The 19,054-nt window shown below is 47.9% G+C and overlaps 1 protein-coding gene and 1 pseudogene across 1 annotated transcript; one reads left to right on the forward strand and one right to left on the reverse strand.

Moving 5' to 3' along the window:
• Positions 1–1,933: 1,933 nt before the first annotated feature.
• Positions 1,934–5,467, reverse strand: LOC116762854 (BOLA class I histocompatibility antigen, alpha chain BL3-7-like). The gene is given in 12 exon segments (XM_032650329.1): positions 1,934–2,356; positions 2,520–2,567; positions 2,708–2,740; positions 3,173–3,283; positions 3,401–3,527; positions 3,529–3,651; positions 3,653–3,678; positions 4,297–4,572; positions 4,773–4,854; positions 4,856–4,891; positions 4,893–5,044; positions 5,366–5,467. Coding segments are annotated over 12 exon segments (1,083 nt in total). The 5' UTR covers positions 5,430–5,467; the 3' UTR covers positions 1,934–2,351.
• An 11,942-nt stretch (positions 5,468–17,409) lies between these two features.
• LOC116762184 lies at positions 17,410–18,538 on the forward strand (annotated as a pseudogene).
• The last annotated feature ends 516 nt before the right edge of the window (positions 18,539–19,054 follow it).

The following is a 19,054-nucleotide window of genomic DNA, read 5'->3' on the forward strand; positions in this document are numbered from 1 at the left end:
TGCCGGCCTCCTCAAATATGCTGCTTCAGAGTCTCCCCTATTTCTGCGGAAGGTGCCCCACATGTCTACATTGCAAATCTCAAAATTTGGGGTCTTCCTTCATTCTGCTTTCTTATAACCCAAATTTCATCCATTAGGAATTGCTGTAAAACGCCATTTTCAGAATATATCCAGAATCCAATCAGTTACTATTACTTTCCCTGCTCACACCCCAGACAAGCACCAGTATCTCCAGCCTGGACACTGCACCATTTCTTAGTTTCCTCTATGGAATCTCTTGCCCTTTCACCTCCTGATTCTGCCCAGCAGCCAGATGTTTCTAGAGAGTAGTCACACCAGGTCAATCTTCTGTTCAAACCATCATGTAAACTCCGCATCTTACTCAGACAAAATCAAAACCCTTCTAATATTGTCTAGGTCTATATGATCTGTCCGGACACTGCATCTCATCTCAGTTCCTCTCTCCTCCAGCCACGATGGTCTCCTCACTCTTCCTTGAACACGCAGACACTCTCCTGCCCTAGTGCACTGGCACTGGAGGCTCCCCTGCCTGGAGAGAACTTGCCCCAGACATCCTCGTGGACATACCTTCATGTCCTTCACATCGCTACTCAAAGGTCACCTTCTCAATCAGGCCCACACTGACCACCCTAGTAAAACAGACATCATCCCTGTCCCCACACACTTACACGCTGGGTCACCTTCCTCAAAGCACTCACCAACTTTTAATGTAAACACTTCCCTCACTTACTAGTTTCATAGTGCACACTCTGCCCTTTCCCCTAGAGCATATACTCCACACGGCTGACAAGTTTTGTCTGTTGTTAGTTCCCTGAGGTTTCCTAGAGGCAAAAATAGTGTGTCATGTACCTGGCACACAAAAATATCAATTGAATGAATGATCAGTGTAGAGCACGTTCCCTATTCTAGAGAGAGTGTCTTTATTAACGTGACCTCAGGCCACATGCTGTCTTGTGGCAGCTACAGCCCAACATCCACTTCGTAATGACATCAATGCCGCCTGTACTTTTCCACAAGGGCTGATCTCCCCTCCCTCCCACACCAATCAGTCTGCACACCACACACCATGCTCCTTCTCGCTTCAGAAAAGAATATCCTGCACTTTTGCGTCCTACATTCCAACGTACCCTGACTCTATTAGACTCTGCTTTCTAAATCCATCAGTTTGGATTGGAGTCAGCTACTAGGCTTAGAAGATCTAAGGGCAGAAGAGGGGCCAGGCTGCAGAGAAGAGAGAAATCCAGCAAGAATTAAGTCAAGATGAGAGACTATTGGGTCCCTTCTGTTTGCTAATTCCAGAATCTGGTTCCTTTTAAAACGATGGGGAAAAGTTGGAAAGAAGAACCCAGCAGACATCTCTAGAAGGAGCGCAAGATGCTAGATGAGGCTGAAAATTGCTCTCTTGATACTACTGAGAATCCTGTGTGCAGGGCCCCCTCGGACTTGTGAGGACAAGACAGGCAAAATGACTCCGGCTGCTGTCAGAGATGGGGACACCCAGAGAAGAATGAGACCAAACTCTGCACATGAAAAGCAACAGTCATTATTCCGACCACAACAACAACTAAATAAGCAAAATATAAACACGCAGGATAAAGACAGGGTCCGAGGATGGGAGCAAGGCCCGAGCCAAGGCTACCTGGTTACAGGAAGCCCTTGCTGCCCACAGTCCTGGAGACAGTACAAGGCCCAGCTGATTTCTGAGCCTCTGAGATCACAGGTCCTGGTGGGACAAGGTTCTACTGAAGTGACGAGGACAAAGGAACAGAAGCAGATGACCTGGCAGAGCAGTGACCACATCAAAGCCCACGATGCAGTGAGCACGGAGTGGGCACAGGCCACATCCACGCTCAGCTCCTCATCGCCTCCTCCTGTCCCACCTGCATCAGACAGAGCACAGCAAGCACACAGATTCTGGAAGGTTCTCAGCACTTCCATTTATTTTCTCTCTCAAACTTTAAGAATCCTTTCCTTTATTATCCCATCAACGCCTCATGGCAGGAATTAGAAAAAACAAAACTCATATACAGATTTTATTGCCAACAAGCAAGTTAAGACATTATTATTCAGTGCACCACGAAAGTTAAGACAGGGATGGAGGTGGCCCAGCCCTGCCTCTGCTGGAACAGGCAAGTGGATCAGGGAAGAGAACACAGGTCAGGGTGGGGAGGGGTCGTGGTGGGCAGGGGTGGGCCAGTCTCCCCACCTCCTCACATTAGGCTACGAAGGAACACAGACACATTCAGGATGCAGCTGCAGAAAGAGGAGTCACGGGATCTGAAGCCACAAAGTAGGGACCGTGCATCACCCAGTCCCACGAGGCTGCTGCCTCACACTGTGAAAGAAAATAATCATGAACAAATGCAGGTCAGTCATGTAAGTGCTGACCTTCCCAACAGCCCCCCACATGCTCAAATGTCCCATTCAAGGACCCCCACCACCCGGGGCATCCCCTCGGCCCCAACACCTCTCCCAATCTAGGTCCTGCAGGGTCTCACCTTTAGGAATCGTGAGAGACACATCAGAGCCCTGGGCACTGTCACTGCCTGGGGGAGAACAAAACCAGGACGTGGTCAGAACCCACAGGAGAGAAACTAGAGAAGGAACTTTAGGAGGGTGAGGCCCCCATGGCCTCCTGTCTGCACCCTCACAAGGGTCTCAGGAATCACAGCCCCTGCACACTTACTTGCAGCCTGGGCGTAGCTCCCTCCTTTCTCACCTGTAAGAAGAAAAGCTCATGTGAGAGGCCAGGGAGAAGACTGAGTTGAGATCCTAGAGGAACCCTCTAGTCCTGGACCACAGAGAACTTTCCAGAACTGTTGACCAAAACCCCATGATAGGATCAGGAACACAAAGAAAGGAGATGTGCGGGGACTGGATCAACTTCTTCCCTCCTGGGGGTCTGTCAGCAGGAACATTCCCTCTCTGACCTTCAAGTGCTGGTAACCTGGTCTCCAACTGGAATTATGAAGGTGAAAAAACCTGTCTTTCATTTCCACATGTGCTTTACAAAAGGGTAAGTGTCAGTCTCCAGATTGGCAAGCAATGTCTCTGAATGGTGCCGCCCAATACACACGCAGGCAAGCTTCTACCTGGGCTTGAACCGCCCCCAGGGGCAAAAGAAAACTCAGATCCCTCCCCACTTCCCTACCTGAGTGCTTCTTCCTCCAGATCACAGCTCCAGCCACCACGGCTCCAGTGACCACCAAGAGAACCAGGGCAACAATGAGGCCCATGATGGGGACGGTGGGCTGAGGAGGTTCTGTGGAGGAAAGGGAAGGGGCCCTGACCTCAGGCCTGAATCCCGACCTTGCTGAACGTGTCCACAAGGGCTCTGCTTTATCTGAGAGGAAGCTCCACCCCACATGTCCCTCCTTACCCCATCTCACGGTGAGGGGCTTCTGAAGCCCCTCGTGCTGCACATGGCATGTGTATCTCTGCTCCTCTCCAGAAGGCACCACCAGGGCCGCCCACTTCTGGAAGTTTCCGTCCCCTGAAGGCCTGGTCCTCCACAAGCTCCATGTCCTGGGTCTGATCCTCCCCATCACGCTGCCAGGTCAGTGAGATCTCCTTAGGGTAGAAGCCCAGGGCCCAGCACCTCAGGGTGACCTCACGGTCAGAGATGGGGTTGGTGGGTCACGTGTGTCTTTGGAGGGTCTGAGGAGAAGAATCAGAAAATTCACACTTAGTGTTACCTTCATGGGCCACTGAACCAGCATCACGTGACCATCCTGAGATGAAGAGCACAACAGGTTTGAAAAAAAGCAGCAAAAACACCAGACACCAGCCTGGACTCCGGGGTCTGGGAAGATCTCCCAGTCCTTGGCAAGTTCTGTGATAAGGATGAAAGCCAAGGTAGGAGGCTCCATGTAAAGGGGAGAATACAGAGCAATGGTCCTGACTTTTGGTGGAGGCTGAATGACTCAGAAAAGCTGGAGTCAGGCTCCTAAGATGTTCTCAGGCTGAGAACAGGCTTGAGAAAGAAAGTCATGGTTCACAAGATGGAGGTCAGGGTCAAAGGGCACCGCTGGTCAGTTATTTCAGGGCTGGTTTCCTGCTTCTTCCCCAAAGAGACTGGATTCCTTCACTGTCTTTCAGAGAAGTGAGGCCACCGGCCAGTCACTGTCTCGTACAGAATACGAAAACCTGGGCGGATTCCTCCCTCTCCCGACCAAGAAGTTGGGCGGTGTTCCCACAGGGACCCCATTTCCTCCCCTTGTGGGAAGCCAGCTCCAGCCCGAGGGGACACCAGGGAGGCCCCGCGGCCCCTCGTACCTGCGCGCTGCAGCGTGTCCTTCCCGTTCTCCAGGTATCTGAGGAGCCCCTCCACACACCTGCCCTGCACGTAGTTCCTCCATTGCTCCGCAGCACCGGCCGTCTCCCACTTGCTCTTGGTGATCTGAGCCGCCGCGTCGGCCGCGGTCCAGGAGCTCAGGTCCTCGTTCAGGGCGATGTAATCGGCGCCGTCGTAGGCGTCCTGTCTGTACCCGCGGAGGAGGCGACCGTCCGGCCCCACGTCGCAGCCGTACATCTCCTGGATGGTGTGAGACCCTGACCCCGTTCCGCCCAGCCGCAGCGATAAACCCAAACCGAAAATGAAACCGGGTAAAGTCCCGCCGTTTCCTCCCGAGTCGGGGGGCCGGGCGGGTCCCGCAATGTTGGGGTGACCCTCGGACCCGGAGACTCGGGGCGACGCCGGCCCGTCCCTGGGGATGAGGGTCGTGACCCGGACCCGGGCCCGCGTCGCTCACCGGCCTCGCTCTGGTTGTAGTAGCCGCGCAGGGTGTTCAGGTCCTCTCGGTAAAGCTGTGCGGCGGCCTTGAAGTTCCGCGTCCTCCCGATCCCAGTACTCCGGCCCCTCCTGCTCCAACCCACGGCGCCCGCGGCTCACCCCTCGGATTCGGGGCGTCGCTGTCGAACCGCACGAACTGCGTGTCGTCCACGTAGCCGACGGAGATGAAGCGGGGCTCCCCGCGGCCGGGACGGGACACCCCGGTGTAGAAATACCTCAGGGAGTGGGAGCCTGGGGGCGGGGAGCGGTGAGACCCGGTCCGACCCTCCTCCCGGCGCGGGTCCCCGGGTCCGAGGTGACGGGGCCGGCAGGGGGGAGGGGGCGAGGGACTCGTGAGACGGAAAAGGTGTGGAGGCCGGAGAAGGGCCGGCACCTCGCGGGGAGAGAAAAGGGGGCGGGAAGCAAGGGAGGGACAGGCGGGGACCGGGGTGAGGGAGCGGGTCTGGGCCGGGGGCGGCGGCGTGGCTCCTTCCCTGCGAGTCCTGACCCCCGACCCCCGGGGTCTCCTCGCTCCTCCCCGCAGAGGCCGTTCCCTCCCGACCCCGCACTCACCCGCCCAGGTCTCGGTCAGGGCCAGGGCCCCGGAGAGGAGCAGGAGGAGGGTTCGCGGTACCATTGACCTTGCGTCCTCGGCGTCTGAGGAGAAACTGCGTGAGGCGGGTCGGTGGAGACTTTATAACCGGGAACCGCGGGGACGGTGATTGGCTTCTTCAGAAACCGGACACGCAATGGGAGTGAGAAGTGGGGACGCGTCACGAGTGTCCGGGCAGGAGGGCCCGACACAGGTTGTGAGAGAGAAAGTGAAACTCCGGGAGACTGGGAATCCCCACCACAGAGCGTCCCCGTCCCAGAGACCGCCTGACACCCTGAAAGCCTGAGAGCCTGCGTGTCCCGGGACCTGGGACTTTGCCTGATCCCGCCCCTCCTACACCGAGAGCTCTTTGTCACAGTGTGTCCCTGAGTCCTGGCCCAGGGACTGTGTAGTCAGCGATTTTCACAGCCTTGTGGTCAGAATATTTATGCAGTCTTACAAACTAGTGACGACCCACAGATAATTTTATGTGGATACTTCTATCGGTACTTTCCAAAGTATAAGTAATAGAGTTTAAAATTTTAAAATTAAATTATTTAGAATAATATTAATAACCCATGATTTAATATGAAAAATAACTACTTCCCAAAATAAACACGGTAGTGGGAAAAGTGGAGCTTTTCAGATATTTATATTTTTGCAAGTCTCTCTCTTTCTTGTCTGTCTCATTAGAAGACCCCTGGATGTTCATGTTTGCTTCTTCAATGCATCCGTTATTTTGGTGGAAGTCTATGATAAAAAGACCCACACATATGTAGGAGTAGTGTTTTTAAAAACCTTTTCAGACAGTGATGGATGTTAGTCTTTGATACAAAACGAAAACTACACAAGTGGTAGTTTCTCAAAGGTTATTTTCTAAGTGGACCTGAAACAATATTATTAACTATTTTCTATTCTGTTACGTTAAACTCCATAACCCTATTTTGCACATTGAATGTCTCTTGTACTAAGGTAAGATTTAAAAAAAACTAATACGTTGCTTCACTAAGTTATATAGATCTTCCAGTGTCATTCATTCTTTCAAGTAAACATTGTATTCCTTGAAGAAGAGGGTAGTTCAGGTCACACAAATTATTTTCCTTGGGACATAGTACTTTGGAATGTAGCAGAAGGGCTTGACGGGTACATCCCATGTCATCTTAGACGGTACTTAAAAGGTACTTTTAATATGTGGATTTAACGGAGTTCCCTGGCCGTCCAGTGGTTAGGACCCAGAGCTGTCACTGCCATGGTCTGGGTTCAAGGGTTCAATCCCTGTTCAGGGAACTAAGATCCCACATGCTGTGGGGTGTGGCCAAAAAAAAAAAAAGTGGATTTAAGGATGATTTAGGAAACAAAGGAATTTTTATTTATTTTTAAAGTTTTTCTTAATGAGGTATCGTTGATTTACAATGTTGTGTTAATTTCTGCTGTACAGCAAAGTGATTCAGCTATACATGTGTATATATATTCTTTTTCAATTTCTTTTCCATTATAGCTTATTAAGGAAAGATAAAAATTTGTAATGCATCAACCAGAATGTTTTAAAGCAAACCTGCTTTTTTCTTTCTGCAAGTAAGTTGTGGTGAAAATAATGATATTGCAGTTTGCTACAGTAGTCTCCATCACTGCTAAGTTATACCTCAAAGCAAATGTCAACATAATGGAAAGTCAAATAATATCTTAGTAATGCTATGAAAGTAGGTTTCACCTCATGGATCTCATGAAAGGGTCTCAGTGACTTCAAGGGTTCCACAGATCACACTCTGAGAACTGCTGTTCGAATAAACCTGGGAAAATCTCCTAAGTGACCCTTGCCTTTGCCTCCTCTTCGTTTTGGAGAATCCCTCTCCCTGAGCTGGACTCCCTGCCTCCCCACACTTAGCTGAGTGCTCTGCCCCTGGGCTCCTCTAGGAGAGAACTCACCCCTTGGAAATTGATCCCAGAGAGTGTCCTCAGCCCGGGAAGGGAAGTTAGGGGGACAGGTGTTTCCCCTTTGGACCTGGAAACAGTTTGTGCCTGAAGGCACCATACCCACTCATAACCTAGTTTGGTTTTGTTACACACCAGCTAAGTATGTACTCATATCCCAGACAGAAATCTGACATCGTCTCTAAGAGAAATAATATTGGCCCTTTCATGGGTGCAGAATATCTGACTTGAGGCCCAGAAAGCATGAAGAGCAGTCCTGTCCAATAGAATGTTCTGTGGTGAAGGAATTGTTCTATATCTGTACTGTCAAAATCAGGTAGCCACTAGCTACAGGTCCCTATTTAGCACCTCAAAGGTGGCTACTGTGCTGAGCACCTTAATGTTATTTAGTTTAAACAACATTAAATATGTGGCTAGTAGCTAGCCTACTGGGCATTGCATATCTATAATGTTCTTAATTTCCAGTCTCTTCCCCCAAAGAGATACTGTGTGACTCATAAGTTGATGCATATTAAAATAACCTTCACATGGAAATCATGGATTTGTCTATGTGGGTCTTAGATATATCCTTAAAATGCAGCATGCGCAGAAAGTTTCATTAACATGTATTTTAACAACTAGAGTGTTCAGACATTAAGGACACCGTGGTTTATCACCTTAAGGTCATATGTGTTCAAAACTGCCCATCGCTGGAGCTAATTCTTGTCTTTATAACCTTGAGCTCTTGCTGTTCTTTTCATTAACCTGGTAAATATAAGCAGACACTGAAGTCTTCACTTAGCCCAAGAGAAAGTATTCACTGAACACAGCATATATCAAATACCTTGCAGGACCTGTACATACTTGTGAAATGATAAAGCAGGAGATGTAAACCTTAGAATCCACCAGCTTAGAATTCTTTACTGACTGCTCCTGCTACTCGCTCCCCCCCAAATTCAATCAATTCTGTTTCCCTTCACCCTTGGACCCCTCTCTCCTAGACAAAAAAATACTTGAATTTTTCACATTTGAGCAATGAAGAGTTGTATGACCCAAAGAAGATAAACCACTAAAAATCATAAATTTTCTCTATGTCAACCAGACATTCACAAAGATACTAACACATGCCCCTATCAAACTCAAAGACAAAAACATTGACAAACAGGTAGCAATGTTTTTCAGCCAAAGACCACCAGGAGAACATCTGTGGGCAAACAAGTTGGATTTATTACTGGATGCAGCGAGGGAGATGACACACCATCGGGGACCATGGTGTCTTAGTGTGAGGTGTTAGAACATATACAGGAAGTGGGCTCTGGTTGGGTGATTTGGAGGAGGGTGTATGGAGGAGGGGCTCACTCTACATTGGGTGTTGTCAGGAAGTGGGGGCAATTCTGTGACCGGGCATGTCGGTGAATCTTCCCTGTAAGGAGGAAAGACTAGAGTGAGGATGCAGCTGTGATTGGAAGGAAGCCGTGGTTGCTGGTATCAGCACAGGAAGAGGTTTGATACATTGTGAGGTGCATAGTGCTGCCTTGTTTGGTCTGTGCTTGGAGAAAATGATGTTGTGGTCTTGTTTTGTCTCACTGTGTCATGGTCTCAGGTGTCCTTGTCTGATGTTGATGTTCTGTGAGGTGACATATGTCCAACAGGAGAAGAACACGGCTGCGTGGTGAGCACCAGCCCAGCTTCTGGCAAGGCTGAGGCCTAAGGTAAACGTCAGACCAGCTTCTGATGTTGGAGGCTGCTTTGTCCTTCCTGAATTCAGTGGTTAAAATAACTAAATCCCAAACAAAACATAATAAAGTGTATTAGAAAACCATTTGGAAAGTAAGAAAGGCAAATGTCAAACAATATATAACAAATAAACGTAAAGAAAAATGTAGATGTGGAATAAGGAATGGGAATAAATTAAAATCTATCATCTTGGCAAAGATAATAGTATGAAGAGAGTATTGACAGGAATTTAGGGAGAATATACTGTCATAAAGATTGATGGGATTGAAAACTGGTACAAAAATTTTCAAGGTCACTATGCAGAACGTCTCAATTTCAGTATATTTACATTAAAAAATTTTTAAATTTTGTATTGGTGTATAGGTAATTTACAATGTTGCGGGGTGTTTTGTTTTCTTAGGTGTACAGCAACTTGACTCACTTATGCATAGACATATATATGTCCTTTTTTGGGTTTCTTCCCATATAGGTTATTATAGAGTGTTGAGTAGGGTTCCATGTGCTATACAGTGGGTCCTTGTTGATTATTTTATAAATAGTAGTGTGTATATGTTCATCTCAACCTGCTCATTTTCCCCTGCCCACCACCTTTCCCTTTTGGTAACCATAAGTTTCTTTTCTAGGTCTGTGAGGCTGTTTCTCTTTTGTAAGGAAGTTCATTTGTATCCATTTTTAGATTCCACCTGTAAGTGATATCATAGGAGACTTGTCCTTTCCTGTTTCGCTTCCTTCCTTGTGGCTGGAAATGGATTATTTCATCCTTTTTATGGCTGAGTAATATTCCATTGTGTATATGTATCCTATCTTCATTATGCATTCATCTGTCCTTATACACTTAGGTCGCTTCCATGTCTTGGCTATTGTACATAGTGCTGCCATAATCGTTGGGGTGCCCGTGTCTCTTAAAACTATGGTTTTCTCCGGATCTAGGCCCAGGATTGGGATTGCTGGGTCACATGGTACTTGTATGTTTACTTTTTAAATCAACCTCCATACTGTTCTCCCTAGTGGTTGCACTGATTTACATTCCCACCAACAGTGTAGGAGGGTTGCCTTCAATATGTTTACATTATGACATAGAAATTTCTCTTTCAGAAATTTATCCTGCGAAGATAATCACACATGTTCTCAAAAATATATATTCAAGGATGTTCTTGAATTGTGGTTTATAAAAGCAAAGAATGGAAACAAGCTAAATGCTATAGTCATTGCAATGATGGTAACTATGAATAGAGGAACACTTAATAAGAATTAAAGCAATAATGCCATGTGATTTACATAGTGGGTCAAATTTATTCCTCAAAGCAAACCCACGAGGGGACTTCCCTGGTGGTCCAGAGGCTAAGACTCCGAGCTCCCAATGCAGGGGGCCCGGGTTCGATCCCTGGTCAAGGAACTAGATCCCGCATGCCACAATGAAGATCTGGTGCAGCCAATAAATAAGTAAATTAATTAATTAAAAAAAAAAGCAAACCCATGAGGCACCCAACATGTGATGCCTTTGTATAGACACAGAGAGAGAGACTCAGAGAGAGGAGACACAGAAGTGGAGACTCAGAGAGATTAAGGAGTGTATATCTCAAGGCCACCTTAAATCAGGATCTGGAGACATTGGAGAAAAAATGAAGAACAACAGTTGGGACCTGAGTGATGTGTGACAGGCACTGTGGTGAGGGAGATGGACAAAAATCACAAAGATAAATGTAAATCACTACTGAGCTAAGTGCTGTGAGGAAGAAGTTCATGATATTATGAAAGTAGATAACCAAGAGACCTGACAGCTCCCCTACCACTGTTAGCAATAATATTTGAAAGATGTAAAAGATATATTGCATATTAAACAAAAACAGAATTCTATACAATTATATAAAATCATAGAACCAAAAAGGGCTCTTTGAAATTAAAAATAATGTCATAGAAGTGTATAATTCAGTAGATGAATTGAAAAATTACAGTCATACTCACAGTAAGCAATAGGAATAGAAAAGTAATGGCAAGGAGGAGAGAAGACCTATAAGAATATTCCTCTATCAATCAAGAGATTCCAGCGAGTAAGCAATAAAAGTGTCAAAAATAAGGGAGAGTAGGAAATAATAAAAAAATTATTTTCAAGGAAACCTCTCAGAGTTTACAGACAAAAATTTACATCTGGAATGGCCTAAGCAAACTCTTACTGCAGTCGATGAAAACAGACCGACACTAAGAAACTGCAGAAAGGATGGAAAAGGAGAGAGACCTTGAAAACTTCAAGAGGCAAAAAACATGGGCCTGGAGGCTAGAAGACAGTGAAGCAATGCCTTCCGAATTCTAAGGAAAAAAAATCAGTATTTCCAACACAGAGTTCTATATTGAGTCAAGATGAGAGTAAGTCCTAGGGTAGCCTAAGACATTTCAGAGTTACAATGTTTTCCTTTCCATGTTCCCTTCTTCAGGACACTGTTAGACAAAGTGCGGGGGAAATGATGGAGAAAACCAACAGCAGGGAAACATGGGATCCAGGCAGCAGGGAAGCCTTGTAAAATTATACAGTAGGAGAGAGAGGCAGAGGGCTGCCCAGAATGCGGAGAAGGAGATCCGGGACGTCAACCCTGCCCCAGGTGTGCAGGGAACCAGTCTCCGTGTGGCAGCACAGAGGGCTGTGGGAGAGTCTGTGCAGAGAGGTGAAATATCCGATGTGCTTGACTGTATTCAGAAAGACTTATATTCTGCACAGAGTTTTAGAATGATTTAAAATGGGTACAATATGGGGCTTCCCTGGTGGTGAGGTGGTTAAGAATCCGCCTGCCAGTTCAGGGGACAAGGGTTTGAGCCCTTGTCCGGGAAGATCCCACGTGCTGTGGAGCAACTAAGCCCGTGTGGCACTACTACTGAGCCTGCGCTCTACATCCCGTGAGCCACAACTACTGAGCCCGCCTGCTGCAACCACCGAAGCCCGCGCACCTAGAGCCCATGCTCTGCAACAAGAGAAGCCACCACAAAAAGCCCGCGCACAGCAACAAAGAGTAGCCGCACTCGCTGCAATTAGAGAAAGCCCGCATGCAGCAATGAAGACCCAAAGCAGGCAAATAAACCAAACAAAAAAAAAAAAAAAAAAAAAATCAGTACAACCAAAGTAAGACATTATTTATTCCTGCGAAATCTTAAATATCCATTCAAGAAAAGTAATCACAGTCTACTAAATGCTCACTTGTGACTAGCATTTCCGTCATCATCATAAGGCAAATATTGCCCACTGAGCTAATCAAAATTACAAAACTGATAGATGTATAATTATAACTATTTTGGGAAGACAGGGGTGTGTGAAAGAAAAACCAACTAACTAAAGATGATACATAAAACTGAAAGCAAAGGAGTATTAAAGGCATGCTTTTTAGAGACATAGAAGAAACAATTAGAGAATCAGCTTAAGAACTAAAAGAGCTTCTCTCTGAGATTCAAGAGACTGGGGACATGGAAGATTGGGGACATCGGTCCAGATATCAAGTCTTGTAGAAGTATTTTACTTTTTAAAACTATGTGCACATATCCATTAGCTAAAAATAAAAAGACAACCTAGTAGATGAGAGAATGGCCTTTGGCCTTAAGAATTGTTCTGTTAAGAGTCATAGAAATGGAGCAGTAGTTGGGAGGAAACTGTACACACAGTGGTGGATGTTTATGGGAGAATTTTGTTTTGATTTATTTATTTTTGTTTGATTAATTTTAATGGGAAGAATTGCAGCATGTTTGTAGGCAGGGATGAAGGAGCAGTAGAGAGTGGGAAACTGATGACACAGGGGAGGATGGAGTCGGATCCTGTACCCACGCTGGGGGCACCCTTAGACAGGAGGGGACCATCCATCATCACTGGTAGGAAGGTGAGATACAGGTGCAGATGTGGGAATAGTGGAGGAGGAGGATGTAATTCTCACCTGAGTGCTTTTTTTTTTCTGAGTGAAAAAAAAAATGCTCATCATTAAGAACAGGGAGTGAGGGATGAGTGGCGGGGTCTGAGGGAAAAGGAGGAAATGAGAAATCGCCCTCTCAGGGGTGTGAGAGTGAGCTGACTGGGAAATGGTGTCTGGAGAGTGCAGGGTGGAGGCCACTGAGGTCTGGGCGGTTCAGCTTAGAGACGTTTCCAGCTCTTGGGCAACAACAGGAGGATGTATAAGAAACGAAAGAAAAATGCAACAAAATATCTGCAGATGTGAAGATTACATTCTTTTTACTTTGTCATTTATCACTTTCGACACTTTATTACTTGCTTTACAGTGAACATACATTTATCCTATATTATACGTTACACATATACATCATGATAAGAATTTAAAAGCTTTGTTTAAATTTTTAAAAGGAAGGCAAGTGGGCAGAAAAAGTGAAGAGCTGTGGGCACAGAGCTGGACGTGCCCGGCTCTGTGCCTGAGCTCTGGGCAGTGAACTCACACAGCCTTTTCTCCTTTTCTCAGGACCGTGTTTTCTTTGGAGGCCAAGCAGGATTTTTCCCTTCTTTTTTCAGTGTGGTCACTTATTAGGACCTTGTCACCTCTTTGATGCTTCTAAGATAGTTTTTATATTTTACATGGCATTTTCAGCTATTTTCAGTGAGCAGAATTCTCCCAACAATCCAGCCCATCTTTTCCAGTAATGGAATTTCTGTGGCAGAATAGCTCAGTTAAAAGACTTTGGGTGCCAAAGTAGAGAATGTGTGTCCTAATGTATGATCTGAAGAGGATGTGTCAGGTGTTTTACAAGTGCAAGGGATTTTAATGTAATTTTTGAAAGCATATTTACCTACACAGAAGGGGACTGAAAAGGTACTCAAGGGTATACAAAATAAATAATTCATGTTCTCCCTCTCGTCCCCCATTTGCCCAAGTCCTCTACTTGGAAACCACTGCAGTTGGCAATTTCTCATTTTCCTTCTCCCCAAATATATCTATGCATTAATGAATACTCTTATGTCAGTGAAAGAGCTCAGGCCACAGACTGGGAGAAATTATTTGCAAATTCACATATCTGATGAAGGACTTGTTTTAGAATACACATAGAACGCTTAAACTCAATAATATGGAAACAATTTAAAAATGAAGGAAAGACTGAACAGACACTTCTTCAAGAAGATCTATCAATGGAACTGCATATGAAAAGATGCTCAACATCATATATTATTAGGAAATGTAAATTTAAAAAAATGATGTATCATCACACCTATTAGAATAGCTAGAATCCAAGAACTGGTGATACCAAGTGCTGTCCAGGATGTGGAGCGACAGAAACCCTCAGTCACTGGGGCAGGAATACGAAGCAGCACAGCCCCTAGAGATGATGGTCAGCAATTTCTTATAAAGCTGCACATAGACCCTCCATCTAGTCTACTCAGCGCTCTAGTCCTCATGCAACTCATCTGAAAACTTATATATGCAAAACCCCGGCACACCAAAGTTTATAGCAGAGCGCCCCTCGAGTGTGGGCTGCACGTAGTGACTTCCTTCTAAAGGCTACGGTACGGAAAGTTGGGAAGTAAAAATAAAAGTTCACAAGGAGACACCTGGGAAATGTACCTTAGCTGGGTGATAAGGTGAACTTATTACTGATAATCAAGTGGAGAGTATACACCCTTGTTGTGTGGAGAATGTCACTTCATCTCTGTGGTCTTCTTCCCCAAAATACTTTGCCCCAGTCAACCAACTTGAATAGAGGGACATTCTACAGTATCCCTGAGCAATACTCGAAAACATCAAGGTCATCAAACACAAGGGACCTCTGAGAGACCGTCACAGCCACAGGAGCCTGAAGGAGACATGATTGGGACTTAGCACAATGTGTCTTTGATAGGATCGTAGATCAGGAAAAGGAAAAACGAATGAAGTACAAACAAATTCTGGCATTTAGTAATAATGTATCAATATTGCTTCATTAGCTGTGACAAATGTATGATGGTGATATCAGATATTACCACAGGGAGACTGAGCGTGGGATTTACAGGAACTCTCTACTAACTCTGCTACTGTTTTTGTGAATCTCAAACTACACTAAAATGAGAAAAAAAGTGAATATCTGCCAGAAACGAACAGGGAGTGAAATAATAATCGACTTTGAGTTTTCCAGAGTGTTTTCATCAATGAGCTGGAGAGATGGGTTGTGGAGAGGAAAGATGGAAACCTTAGACACAAGGCAGGGCTCCAAGGCTCTCCTCCCCTCTAATCCCCGCCGCATCCCCGAGCCCGACCCCAGAGCTGCTCAGGCAGCATCTTCATCCCCTGATTGCTGACCAGCCTCCAGGGCAGCCATCTCTGTCGGACTCAGACCACAGCCCATCCTCTCCCTTCTGAATAGGAGAGGGCGGAGTGGTGGCGCCCCCGTGTGGCCACAGTCGCTGATGACAGGAGACCTGAGCTCCCCTTTGACCCCCTTACAAAAGACCTGCCCAGGGTATCCTTGGGCTCCTAGCAGTGGGTCAGTGCTGCGCACAGAAGTTGGAGTTCATCCAGTGTCAAGTTCAAAGTCTGAACTGTTACTCAGAATACATGCTGACAGGGACCTTTTTCTCCCCATCAAACCACCAAGGACTAAGGCCTCAGGGAGGATCTGATTTCAAGGCCATTAACAGCTGGTTCCCAAGTCCAGGGTGGACCCCACAAACATACTGGGTGTCCTCAGTCTCCACGGGTAGGACCTTGAACCCCAAGTCCTTGTCACTTCTTGCAGCTGCTGACAGGGTTATAGACTCTTCCTCTAGGGAATCAACTCTGGGACCTCCAGCCCTAGAATGAGGTAGAAAGGGGGCAGGGGGAGGGGGAGGGGGAGGAGAGCCCCTCAGATATCTGCCTATGAAGATGGGGAGGCTCCTGGAGAAGTGAGGAGAGGAAGGAAACAGTGACATTAGGGGATGGAGGCCAACAGGAGTGGAGGGGGAGGAACGAGAGAGGAGAGGGGCAGGGCGGCTCACTCAGTGGACACGTAGGTGGGGAGGGTGGGGTCTGTGTGGGGACAGGCTCAGGGGCTTCTGGCCTGGGCACTGGTAGAGGCTCTGTTTTTCACCTGGATGATAAGTACACAGGTGTCAGCTCTCTATTTTGCTGGTAAACTATGCTTATGTTTTCGGTGTTTTCCTGTCCTTACAGGTATGGTATAACTCAAATACTCCTAGAAGAAAGAGAAAAGAGAAAAGGAGAGAGGGGAGGTGGTTAAAGGAATTCCTCTCTTCCAGAGAAATAAACTGACCCCCAGTCCTCACTCCACCCCACACACACATGGTGCTAGGGGGCAGCAGGGAGACTCAAGGAAGGGAGAGTCCATCCCAGCTCACAGCCCGGGGCTACCTGGACATCGTCTCCCTGTGAGCTAAGACAGCGGTGACCACTGTGCCAAAAAGACCTGCCCAGCATGTGGAGGTGGAGAACAGAGGACAGGAGAGCAGAGGACAGGACATGGAGTGGAGCCTGGAGACCGCAGTGGGACAAGGAGATCAGCCATGAGTCTGAGCCCGGGGATCCCCCTAACATTTCCCTGAGACACAAAAATGACCTCCCCCCTCCCCAGACCTACAGGACCCAGGCATCCCAACACCGAACCCAAGGACACCAAGCATGGCCCCTCCTGTCCAGGCATGAAATCCGCCACCGTTTGAAGCCTCAAGGGTCCTCTGCGCTCCTCCCCAGTCCCGAGAGCCCAGGAAACCCCAGTGTCCTGCCTCTTCTTCCCCTCCGTGGACCTAATAATAGACAGGGACATGCTGTCTGGATCCCTCCAGCCACTTTTCAACCTGAATTTAAAAGCCCTGTGGTCCTGGACTCAGATCTAATTTCTGGCACTGATGTTGACCCAGGAGTTCGTGGTCAGGTGTCAGGGGAGGCTCCCCAGGGCCCCACAGGCTGCAGCTGAGCCAGGCTTCCAGCTGAACAGAATCGGCAGATTCTGGACATAAAACTGCGACCTGGAGGAGACACATCAGCCACATCAGCCACACGGAGGAGTGAAAAGCTGCCTTTGTCTCTCCCCCCTTCCATCCGCAACCGGTAAACATCCACGACACACCACAGGTGACTCTGCCCAACACACCAGGACTCTGGAGAATCCCACCCAGTGTGCATGGAAAGGTGGGTGGACTGGGACACAGAGACGAGGCTGAACCGAGGGAAGAGCAGAGGAGGAGCCTGCGATCCTGTTCTCCACGTGCGGCCACTGAGCTGGAAGCCCCAGAACACCCAGTAGCAGCTGCAACAGGACACAGGAATCCAGCCTTCCAGCCTCAGCAGTGCCCAGGGCCCCAGGTAACTAGGCAGCAGCAGAAGTGGGTCCTGGGGCCCCAGACACCAGCCCCTGAGACGCCCATGACTTTGGCCCCTCCAGCCACCCACTGGCAGCAGCAGAGCCGGAGAACCTTACAGCACGGGACATGGCAGAGGTGCCTGCACCACCCCAGCTACCCACGCCCCGCTCTTCCCCTGTGGTTCAGGGAATCCTGGACACGAGGGAAGAGCCCACTAGCCCAGGTCACCGGGCAGTGATGCCAGTGGCACAGGCAGCAACAAGGCAGCAAAATCCCTGGAGGCACAAGAAGCAGTAAGAAGGCACGGGACCACACCCCTGATGAGGGGTGGAAAGTGCCAACTCTCCCAAGCAGGTAACACACGTAGGAGAACCCCAAACCTGTGCTCTAGCGCCACCTCCTGGAAGAGAAGAGAAAAGCCTCTGCTCTCTAATTTGTTGAATGGTTAGAATGAAGCAGAAAAGTGCTCCCCACTTCACCAGTGCTGGCAGAGGAACAGCACAGCAAGCACACGAAGAACCACAGTGACACTGCATCACGAAAAGAAACGGACAGTTCTCCAGAAACCAAACTTAAGGTCATGGAATACTGTGACATAACTGATAGCGATTTCAAAACAGCTCATGAGGAAACGCCACAAGCTACAAGAAAATTCAGAAAGGCAGTATAACGAGCTCAGGAATACTATGAATGAACAGAAGGAATACTGTACCAAAGACATTGAAACTCTAAGCAAAACTATATAATTTCAGTGTACTTACGTGGCGCACTTTCTTTAAATTGATACCTAAATATTTTATCCTGATGCTATTATAAATTGAATTAAAACGTATTCATTTTCCGAGTCCCGCGCTCCGGTGTGCTCCCGCCCAGCCACCCGCCCCGGACCCGGCGCCACCGTGCCCAAGTACCCCAAGTGTGACGAGGAGGTGTACTTGGCTGAGCGGGTGACCTCCTGGGGAAGGACTGGCATGGCCTTGCCTGAAGTGTGAGAAATGTGGAAGGACGCTGACCTCGGGGCGAGGGGACACACTGAGCACGAAGGCAAGCCCTATTGCAACCAACCCTGCTACTGGGCCATGTTCGGACCCAGAGGCTTTGGGCGCGGTGGAGCGGAGAGTCACACTTTCAAGTAAACCCAGGTTTTGGAGACCCCATCCCCGGCTGCCCCCGGGGCCGCGGCCCTCTAGGCCGATGGCGGGCCTTCTCCACAGGCACCTGGGGCTGTCCTGTAGACCCCCATGCCCTCAATAAACCCGTATGCTTGGAAGAAAACAAAAGAAAACACATTCATTCATTTTCCTAATTTTATATTTCTGGCACAGAACTCTTAAAATCCTTCGAATTTCCTAAGTGATGAGAGCCACAGAGGTGTGTTTTGTTATGTTAAAGGTTGGCTTTTGGACTGAACCTCAGGATGGGGGCTGGTTACCAGGAGAAGCAACCATGTTAATAGGCAGTTGGAATTTCCGGTACCACCCCATTCCCCATGTCCTGGGAGCCGAGAGGGGCTGGAGGTTTCACCTACTGCAATGGCCCATGATGTAATCAATCATGCCTATTTAATGAAGCCTCCATAACACCCCAAAATGATGAGGTTCAGAGAGTCTCCACGCTGGTGAATACACGGAGATTTGGGGAGAGTGTCCCGATCTGAGAGGACACGGAAGCTCCACGCCCTTCCCACACACTTGCCCTTCGTGTCTCCTCCGTCTGGCTGTTCCAGAGTTACATCCAGTAGTCTAGTAAGGAGGGTGTTCCTTTGAGCTCC

The sequence above is a fragment of the Phocoena sinus genome, chromosome 11 (assembly GCF_008692025.1).
Source record: "Phocoena sinus isolate mPhoSin1 chromosome 11, mPhoSin1.pri, whole genome shotgun sequence".
Lineage (NCBI taxonomy): Eukaryota > Metazoa > Chordata > Mammalia > Artiodactyla > Phocoenidae > Phocoena > Phocoena sinus.